Here is an 11,558-nt window from a genome sequence, read left to right on the forward strand (position 1 = left end):
TCTTAAGATAGAATGATACAAATAAAATCTCCACTGATTTTTAATTTCAAAGAGACACCAAAAATTTTATTTGTTCTTTTTTATTTTTTGAAGTCTTTTTATTGTGTGATTAAAATTACAAAATGTAATTTTTTTAATAGTTTTTATAAATTATAAAAAAAATTATACCTTAATTAATTAGCTAATTAAATTATCATAAATTAAATTAAATTAAACATAATTATTAAACATATCACAAGAAAATAAGTTATTCTTTATTTTAGAAAATTTTGGATAAAATTTACTATAAATAAAATATTTAGATATTTTCTTTAGTATGGTTATAGATATCCTAAAACTAGTTATTTCAGATTTTTTTTTACGGGTAAATATAAACTATATATATCTCATGTATCACTTCAACATAATGATTGCTCAAAACAAATGAAATTGGAGAAAATAATCAAATAAAAAAAACTTTCACTATGAAGATAAAAAAATATTTGTTTTAATCGATTAAAAATGATTACATAATTTTCTGATATTATTTGATTATACTTGCATTTTGGAGTTTTAATATCAATTGTTTCATCAATTGTTTTTAGATTAAATACAATTTTGGTCTCTAACATATAAATCAAAAATATTTTTTGTCTTTAACATTTTTTAGTATACAAAATTGTCCTTAAAATTTGAATTGATTTTAAATCACCTTTCGAAGAATTATACCTTTTTCCTTCTTTACGAAAATATTCAGTTTTTATTTTTTTTCTCCACCACAACAGTATCTCTTTTATTTTTTTTCTTCAACAACAACAATAAAGCAAAAACAATGTAATAAACATAAAAGACAGAAATAGAAATAACATCAGAAGCAGAAAAAATAAAAACATAAACAAAAATAGAATTAAAAATAGAAAAATAAGCAAAACCATAAGCAGAATCAAAAGTATCAAAAATAGAATCAGAATCAGAAGCAGAAAAAAGAAGTAGAAGAACAACGGATTAACAAAATAAAAAATAAATTCAGAATTAGAAACAATGTGATTAATAAAATTAGAATCATCAAAAATATGTAATTAACAATCTGATTAACAAAATCATAAACAGAAGCAGAATTAGAACTCTAGAAAAGATAGATTTCCCAAAATAGGCGGTGGTGGTAATGGAGAAGACCTGGTGGAGGACACTACCGTTGTGACGGCATCGGCGTAGGAGGACAAGAGTGCGGTCAAGGGTTTTGGAGACTTCGGTAACGATGCGGTGGATGGGACGCTCGTTGAGGGGCTGGGTAATGGCGATGCGGATGACGGAGTGGAGGTTTGTCACAGAAGAGCTAGACCTTCTTGGCGAGTTCGGCGCAGTCACGTCTCCTCTCTCTTGTGAGCTCTCTTTCTCTCTGGTTCTGATTCTCAATGGTGACAACGGCTACAAGCCTCGCCGGCGCCGTCTCCTCTTTCCCCCTCTTCCTTTCTTTCCTTTCTTCTTCCCTTCCCTTCTTCTTTCTTCGTCTTCCCTCTTCTCTCGCATGGTTCTCTTTCTCCCCCTCATCTGTTCTTTTTTTTTCTTTTTTTTTTAATGTATAAGTTTTTTAATTAGGAATAATTTAGTAATAAAATTTAAAATTTAAAATTTAAATAAAAAAGATGATTTTAATACTAAGTTAAATTTTATGGATAATTTTATATGCAAAAAAAATTAAAAATAAAAATAATTTTTTATTTATACCTTGAAGACCAAAAACATATTTAATCCAATATTTTTTTCTAAAATTGTATATTAAAGAATAAAATAAAAAAACCAATATTTCATAGGTCACTTGATGAGGAGGAGGATTATTCATCCACTCAAGAGCTGCAACATTTAAATTGGAATCCCATGCATCAATATTGGTATTAATTGAAGATACCATTGAAAATCAGATCTTGATGCATTAAATGTTTCTTAGTATCTTCTTATTCGAAAATATATAAAAAAATAGGAAGTCAATTTTTTTTCAGCAAATCACTCCATTTTTTTTAAATTATTTTATTTATTTTAAATCATAAATCTTAAATCACAAACTCTTAACTCTAAATTTTAAATATTAAAAATTTTAAACCCTCCAAAAATTAAGAATTTTTTAAATTTTAAAAATTAATTAATATTAACTAACTAAAAATTAATTTATTATACTTTTCTTAAATATATTATGAGTAATGATTGAAAGTCTTAATTTATTATTTTAATTATTCACTTAATACTTAAATTAGTAAATATTTAAATATATATGTTATTTTTTGAAAATATAAAAAAGTTAAATAAATTAATTTTTTATTTAAAAATTAAAAAGATAATTAAAATAAAAATTAAAATTTTAATTATTTGCCTAGTTGGTAGTGATAGGTACAGAAACTGGAGTAGTAAGTAATTTTTTATTTTGAATACTTATTTTTAAAAGGATAAGTTTTGTATATTGAGGGTATATATAATAAAAAGCTGTCACTTATCAACATTATTCAGTATATAATAATTAACCTAACACATGTATATATGTTGAAATAATTATAATATTTTCGTCAGTGTTAAAAGACCGACTGGATTATCGATTTGCGAGATATACAGGCAAAAATTTTAAATTAAAGTAAAGCTTTAAGAATAAGAAGCCAACTAATTAATATAGAATTAAGCCAAGTAATAGTCACCAAAAAAATTTCAAGTCACCAAAAAAAAATTAAGCCAAGTAATTAATATACAATTATACCTAAACTAAATGAGGTTAATTTTTTTGGATATTGGATAAAAGTTGGTGTAATCTTTTAATATTGAAAATTATGGTGTTTTACAAAATTTTGGGGCTATAGAATTCGCAGAGTGCGAATTATCAGATTAATTTTTTTTTAATTTATAAAGACAATATACAGACTGTATTTTATATTATTTTAATATTAAATTATAATATACAGTTTGTGTATTGTAAATACACAGTTTGCGTATTGTCAGTACAATATGTGTTTTGTGTGTATTGTGCTTGCGAAAAGCAGCGCCCCCGTAACATTGTAAATCTCTATTTTTTGTAACATTAATGTAAAACTCTCTCTACTCTTTCATATTAAAATAAAAAATCCACTAAATGAAGGTAGAGTAGGTATCAATGTCACCGGCCAGTCAACCCGGTTTAATTGGGAACTCATGTTCAATATGGTTCGACCTAAAGAAAAAAGCGCTCCTTTCAAAAATTAATTCTACTAAGTAACCAACTGAAAAAAAAGTAGCTATTGCACCTAATTAATAATTTTTATTAGAAAAATATTAAAAAATTATCAAATTTTATTATTTTTAGTCATCACTTAATTATTAATTCAATTTTTTAGTCTAATTTTTTTAGTCTAATAATTTAATAGCATATTTTATTTCATATTTTAAAATATTAATAACTAACTGAGATAGTAAAAAATAATAAATTCTGATAATTTTTTAAATTTTTTATTTTTTTGAATTAAAAAAAAACTATAAATTTAAACTATCATAAAAAACATCCAAAACCTAAATGAAAATAAAGAAACATTCAAAATCTAAAAAAAACATATAAAACCATTTAAAATTTTTAAAATTATTATCAAATTTTCTAATAAAAAGAAACATCCGAAACATAAAATAAATTCAAAATCTAACAAAAAATATCCAAAATCATTTAAAAAAATTCAAAATCTTACAAAACATCCAAAAAAATTAGAAAAAAGCATCCCAAAACTAAGCATCTAAAACTTTAAAAAAGTTTATCCAAAATCTAAAAAGAAAAAATATTCAAAACATAAAAAAATTTAAAACTAATAAAAAGAATCATCTAAATCTAAAATCAAAAAGAAAACGTTTGTTGCATTTAAATATGGCAGAAAACGATGGCTAAGACGGAAGTTGCTGCATTCGAGAAGAAAAGATCGCAGTGGTGACCGACAGTGCCGCATTCGTGAAGGGAGGGCAGCATCGATGATAGACAAAGTTGCGTTCACAAGGGGAGGGCAGTAGCAATGCTTGAGGGCACTGCATTTCGGAGAGGGTGGGCATTGCAATGGTCAGCGGCGCTACATTCGCGAGGGGGAGGGTAGGGATGGAAATGGATGGATAGGGACGGATTTTTAGTTTGTCCTACTCGACCCCTTCCCGCTCTACAATAATCCGTATAGAACCGGGTGAAACCTAAACATATTCGGCTCACAATTATACTGGGTCCAAACCGGGTGAAAACCGGACCCTTAAAACTTTAACAATAATTTATAAAGAAACTTATTTATGATGCACTTATTTATAGAGAAGAAACTTGTTACCAAGAAGTTGATATTCATATTTGAACTTGAATTTGTCTATAAATTCTAATTTGATGCTTCTTTGATCTATTTTCTAATTTAACTAAGTGTAATTAAAAATAAAACAATAAGCTTATAATTATTATAGCATGATATTGGAATTAATTTAAAATATATATATCTTTTTTAGTTCCCTTAGGGTGCACATAGGTCGGGTAAAGTCGGGTTCGCCTTGACCCAAACCCGGCCCTAAATAATAAATGGATCTAGTTTTGAGACCCGTACTCGACCCTAAACCCAGTAAAATCACACCAAACTAGTCCTCAAAATACTCGGGTATGGGTCGGGTCTTCGGATTGGGTCGGGTCGGACCATGTATTCTCTTAATTATATATATATATATATGCCAAGGCGAGTATTACCTAAACTCGTCAAGTCCCGTCCAAGACCTTATCTCGCTAAAAATCATCTCGAGCAAGGGTAGGAGTAGAATAGATACCCACGGATTCAAGTAGTGTGGCCATTCTTAGGGAAGGGTGCTACGGTGGTCGGCGGCACTGCATTCATGAAGGACGATCACTATGTGCCTCCAGCGATGATTGGTGGCAATGCATTCGCGAAGGGGGAATGCATTACCGTGGTATAATTGGATAGGAAGAGAGGAATTAAGGTTTGTGTAGTTATTTTTTTATTTACACTGTCAATGGAGTTAGGATAAAATTAGGATTAATATTTTTTGGAGACATTTTTTTTCTTATTGGATCTTTCTTTCCCTAGTTGGTTGCACCATCAGTTAATTCTTTATATTTGCTCTTCAAAAATTGCTGCTGAATTAAAAAATTGCCTAAAAATTATGTATAAACTTATATGCAGTTATCTTTACGAAAAATTAATAGTTAAAAACTATTAAAAATTATCTAATGATTCTTATTAACGATTAATTTTATGTGAAGACAGCTACACGTGAATTTCTATCAAAAAATTATTAAATCAGATTGAACCGAGACTCCATCGGTCCTTGAAATTTAGAAATAAGACAAGGTACATTTTAGTTTATAGGCCTGTGCTAAGATTTAGTTTCGTCTTATTTTTGTTTTAAAAATGTTATTTCGTCTTATTTTAAACTTTTTATTAAAATTAATCTTTTTTTAGAAAAATATATTTTTTTATTATTTTTTAAATAATGATAAAATTATAATTGCAGTTATCATAATAACAAATAATAGTGATCTAAAAACAAAAATAATAAATGAATAATAAAAATAAAAAGAAAATAATAAAAAATATTTTTAAAAAATTAATTTTTATTTAAAAGAGAAAAATAAAACAAAATAAAATATTTAAAACAAAAATAAAATATTTTATTTAATTAAAATGTTAGGACTAAAATAATATTTTTTTAATTAAAAGAAAAAACAAAGAGACCTAAACAAGGCTGATGAATGTCTGACGAAAGTTAGATGTCGGTTTAGAATTTTCATAAAAAAATTACATCATAAATATAGTTAAAACTAACAAAAAACTCTCAATTATAGTTTAAAAGATTGTCACAATATAAATCAAAATAATCAAAAATTTTAATTCCGGGTTGCTCTCCTTAGATTTGAGTGCACATTATTGGCTATGGATTGGGAGTCAATCTCAATTGCGAAAATTAAATAGCAAAAAATTAACAGAGCAAGTAATAAGAAATTTAAATGCTAAAAAAATCTTAGCAAGGTTTGAGCATCTAGATTTTTTATTTTTGTTATCAACCACAAATATTGCAATTATTAAGAGTTAATCTCACTTCGTCATCTCCAAACATATTTGCCTTCAATATGTAAATCCTAGCCAACTCATTAATTAGACTTAGTGAAAGACTAACGATATAGAAACCATATCAACTAACAACTTTAAATTACTAATCAATATTAGATATTGATAACTCAAAGGTCCCTAATTACGCAATTCCAAGTCAAAAATGAAAATTTACTCCATAATCAAAGAAAATATTTCATCAAATATTTGGTGAGCATAGAAATAAAACATGATAAAATACAAAGAATTAATGAAAATTATAACTAACCAAGAAAAGAAATCAATGCTAAAAAACTAAACAAGTATATATAAAACTTAAAACATTAACTTCATTCATGAAATCAAGAATTCAATAATCATTCATCAAATAACAAACTAGAGATAAGCAAAACCAAATTCTAAGAGAATTATAATACAAGAATAAGAAAATAAGATAAAAACTACAATTAAACAAAATTAAAACCTAAAACTAACAAGAAAATTAAGAAAAATCTAAGAGATTCTAGAGAGAAGTTAGAGCTTCTCTTTCTAAAATCCCATTAAACCTAAGAAGAAAATATAAAAATGTGAATATGGTATGTTGATCCCCCTTAGTCCATGCTTCAAATACTTCAGAGATGAGTTGGATTGGGTTAAAATTGGGTCAGAAATTGAGAGCCACGTGTATATTTAAGTAAATCACGTGTTGTAAATCATGCGTACGCATTTGCCACACGTATGCACAATCTGACAGATTTTCAAAAGATGCGTACGCATGACCCATGCATTCGTGCAACTGTGTAGATTTATTTCAGAACTTCATTTAATTATGTTTTCTCTATTTTTGCATGCTTTTTCTTCCTTTCTTCAAGTCATCATTTCCTTCTAAACCTTAAATCACTCAAACAAATATATCAAGACATCGAATGAAATAGAGGTGAAATAATTTTGATAATTTTCAAGCATAAAAAGCATATTTTTCACCATTAAGCACAATTAGGAGAAATTCACAAAACGGTGCATTTTCTATGAATAAGTATAAGATAAGTTGATAAAATTCATTCTTTTCAAAGCCAAAGTTCACCTTAAAATATGAGTTTATTAACCTCCCCATACTTAATAGCATGTCCTCATGCTAATCATCAAGAAAAGACGAGATCAAGGGATATCACACTTATTATATGCAATCTATCTACATGGGTGCAACTAATCTACCTAATTTTATCTATTTGGGTCTACTTGTTCAAAACAAATCAATTTTCAAGAAAACATATATTTATAAAGGACAGAAATAATATGGCAATCACTACGATTCCCATGTGTATACTCTCTAGTCGCTGTAATTTGAGTTCCAAAATATATAATGACTTGCAAGATAATAGATAATAAAAGGTGACAATATAGAATCGAGCAATCAAATCCCTCACTGGATGTGTATACTCTCTAGTCGCTCAAGCGTTTAGGGTTGATTCACTCAATTCTCTTCTAATCTTGCTTTTCAAGACTTGTTTTTCATCTAACAATCAATAATTATTCAATATGTGCAAGTATCATGTGGACTTTGAAAGGATTGTAATAGGATTAGGATCAAGGTAAGATTGTATTTGGCTAAGTGGACTTGAAATTAAAATCTTTGATTAACTTAAATTTTCACCTAATTTATAAGAACCTATTCAACTCTAATACAAAACCTAACTACTCATTATTCACTTTTTCACACACTCATCACTCTTTCAATTCATATCACATATGCATTTTTATTTCTCAAATTTTTTTTTGGGTAACATTTATCCCCTTTTTATTGTTTTATCATTTTTTCTTTTTTTTTCTTCATTTTTTTTCAATAACATAATATATACAAAAAGATTAATGCATATGGTTTAAAATATGTGTATGCATAACTCATGCGTACGCACAACTGAACAGATTTTTAAAACTTCATTTTTTCATAATTTTTCCATTGTTTCATACTTTTTCTTCCTTTCTTCAAGTCATCTTTACCTTCTAAACTTTAAATTACTCAAATAAATACATCAAGACATCTAATGAAATAGAGGTGAATTAATTTTGACAATTTTTAAACATAAAAAAATGTTTTTCACTATTAAGTAGAATTAGAAAAAATTTACAAAATGATACATTTTCTATAAATAAGTATAAAATAAGTTGATAAAATCCATTCTTTTTAAACTAAAATTTATCCTAAAATATGAGTTTAGTAATGTCCAAGCGAAACTTATTTCTAGCTTATCAAGGCCTCTCTTTGCTCCGTCGTTGGTTCCCTTAAGAGAAAGGGAACCATCTCTATCTCCGCCTTCACATCTCATGAGATCTGAATCGGAACACTGTCGATTTCAACTCTTTCAACCTTGTTGTCGTCAATAACAAAAGAGAGCTTGGAGGTACAGTTCTAATCCCATGTGGACATAGAGAAAGCAAGTAAAATCGAAGAAAAAATGCAAGAAAACAAGATAGATATAGGGCACATGTTTGTTAGTTTTGTGATAGATTGATTTCTTTTTTCAATCAAGTAATGTACTTAGCGTACTTTTGTGTCACTATTATTTTATTAAGTGAATGCTATGGTATTTAAGAAGTGGTGTCTATTTACTAAAAAAGATTAAAAATTATTAATTTAATTTAAAAGATATAAGAATAAATAATTTTTAAAAAATCAAAATTTACTATAAAAAGTAAGTTAGACAAAATTTAAGAAAAAACTCATAGACATTATAGAATTGGCTATTTTATTATAACTAGTATTAATAACATGCTTATTATTCCAATTTTTCATAAGTTAAACATTGATAGTATAATAATAAAATTAAAATTAATCAAAATAATAAAGATATTATACTAAAATTAAAAGTCATGGTTCAACTCTTGGACTTAACAAAAATAATTTTTATAGATTATATATAAAAAAGATATTTTAAGAAAAGAAATTTATACACCAAACTCATTCAATATCTCCTTTATATATAATAGATTATATTTTTCGATCACCTTTGCGATACGAGAGATAGTTCTATTTTTCTTTAACAATGTCAATGTTTTAACTACATAAATGGATTAGTTAATCTTTCATAATTTGTTTTTTAAAAATATTATTTTTAAATTAATAGGATTAATTTTATAATTTTAAAGATATTAGAAATTAATTAGTTCTATTTTTTATTTTACCGTAGGCTAATTCGTCTAATATTTAACAGTGGAAAATCAATTTATTTATTTTTAATTAAAAACTATTTATGAAATACAAATATTGTTACGGATTTATGGACTATGACATATTTGGGTTTTCGTGTGAATATCATTTTATATTTTATATTTTATTATAATTTAATTATTCATTTATTCTAATTGAATTTCGATTAGACCGTTTGAACCGCAAAAATATTTGAACCAATAATTAAAATGGTTCGGTTAAAAACTCAAAACTTGGATATAGGTATAGCTAGGTTTCTATATAAGGCACTATTAGGCATAAGGTTTTTCTCCATCCTAATTCTCTATCTATCTATCTCTCTCACTCTTTCTATATATAGTTTGCCACCTACTTTAATTGTTTCTTGCTTGGTGACAATGGCACTGACCGGTAAGCTTAGTAGTGAAATTGGAATCCGTGCACCTGCTGCAAAGTTCTTCCATCTCATGACAAAGCAACTAGACCATGTTCAAAACGTTTGTGAAAGAGTGCATGAAACCAAGCTGCATGAAGGTGACGATTGGCACTCTGTTGGTGGTTCAGTTAAACACTGGACATATGTTATAGGTAATCATGCTTAAATTGATTAGTCCCTTATCGTTTTGATCATTGTAGTAACTATACATTTTTTGCTTTCATGTTTATTATTCCCTTCTTTCCCTTTTGTTTTTCCATAACCCAAAGGTGTGTTTGATATTCTTTTTAGAGCAATGCTAGGGCCAGCAACTTTTGTGATTATTAACCATCAACTAGCCATCAATGATGATTTAATGGTGTGAGATTGGTGTGAGATTTCATCCAATGGTTTATCTTTCTCTGCTGGTTACATGCTGGTCAAAATTCAATAGAATTGCTGAACTCCTAGACTTTCCCTTCTTTTTATTTTTAAAGTTTAGAGAAAAAGATAAATAGGTCATTGATCTTTTGGCTCGCATATATTTAAATCTTTAACGATTTGAATCCTTAACGATTTGAAAATACATTTAAATTCTCGACTTTCTCAAAACCTAGATACATCGATCCCTTTGTTCACTTGGATCTGATATACCTAACGAAAAAATCAAACATGACTTCCGTTGTACTGGCCTAGCCGATATACGGATACACACGTGGAAAAATTTTAAAAATGGAACAAATTAGACTCACGGATCGATATGTTCAGATTTTGAAAAAGTCAAGAAATTATATGTATTTTCAAATCCTCAAGAATATAAAATATTTGCGAATCAAAAGATCAAGAACCTATTTGTCTTTTTCTCTAAAGTTTAATATATACTATACTTTTTTAATTTTGTAAAAAGATAAAAAAATAGTTAAAAACAATAAAGTCGATCCTTTTTTAATTTCACTTCTAATTTTTACTTTTTTATTTATAAAATCTTGATTAAAACAAAAGAATATTAAAAATAAAAAATAAAAATAAAAGCATGTTACGGTTGAAACCAATTGTTAAAAATTCTTGAACAAAAAGTTATTTTATAAAATTATAATTAAAAACCGTGATTATAAAATATAAATACCGTAATTAAAAACCGTGGCTTAAAACAAAACATGTAATGAAAGAAATGCCAAGGTCAAAACAAATACGATTAATCGAATGTTTAAGGAATTAAAAATAACATATTCAAACCTAATTTAATGTTGATATTTTTCTTATCTTATTTGAATTAATTAATATTTTTTTATTATTATTTTGAAACATCAGACGGTAAGGTTACTACATGTAAGGAGACCGTTGAGTCCATTGATGAGCAAAACCTTTCAGCATCATACAAACTGTTTGACGGAGATGTCAGTAAACATTATAAGGTGTTTAAGCTGAGCTTTCAAGTGAGTGATAAAGAGAAGATCAATGAAGGTGCCACTGTTAAATGGACTATTGAATATGAGAAGATCAATGATGATGTTGAAGCTCCATATGGCTACATGGAATACTTTGACAAGTGTACTAAAGACATTGGTTCTCATCTTGTTAAGGCATGAGCTACAACCATTCACGCATTAAAATGATAATTAAGGTGTATGTTTAATTTGTGGCTTGAAGTTATAATGATTATCCTAATTAATCATGAGTGTGAACTATTATAATAAGGGTGTTTATTATGTTATGTGCTACGTTCACCCATCGTTTCAATGGATTGAACTTAGGGTAGATATGTCATCGTTGATGATTTCTTGTTGATGGCATTAAGTTATGTATGTGTGTCTTGGAATTTGGAAAGTGTGTGTAATGCAAATAATTGAATATTTGAATGTGTATTTATACCATGTGAATTTACGGACTTACGTCGGAAATCTATAAAACA

General features: G+C 27.3%; 1 protein-coding gene across 1 annotated transcript; it reads left to right on the plus strand.

Moving 5' to 3' along the window:
• Window positions 1-9,541: 9,541 nt before the first annotated feature.
• On the plus strand, window positions 9,542-11,558 carry LOC130945089 (MLP-like protein 43). Its single transcript, XM_057873755.1, has 2 exons — window positions 9,542-9,819; window positions 10,958-11,558. The coding sequence occupies exons 1-2, from the start codon at window positions 9,630-9,632 to the stop codon at window positions 11,233-11,235; spliced, it is 468 nt and encodes a 155-aa protein (XP_057729738.1). The 5' UTR covers window positions 9,542-9,629; the 3' UTR covers window positions 11,236-11,558.

This window comes from Arachis stenosperma, chromosome 8 (genome assembly GCF_014773155.1).
Source record: "Arachis stenosperma cultivar V10309 chromosome 8, arast.V10309.gnm1.PFL2, whole genome shotgun sequence".
NCBI lineage: Eukaryota > Viridiplantae > Streptophyta > Magnoliopsida > Fabales > Fabaceae > Arachis > Arachis stenosperma.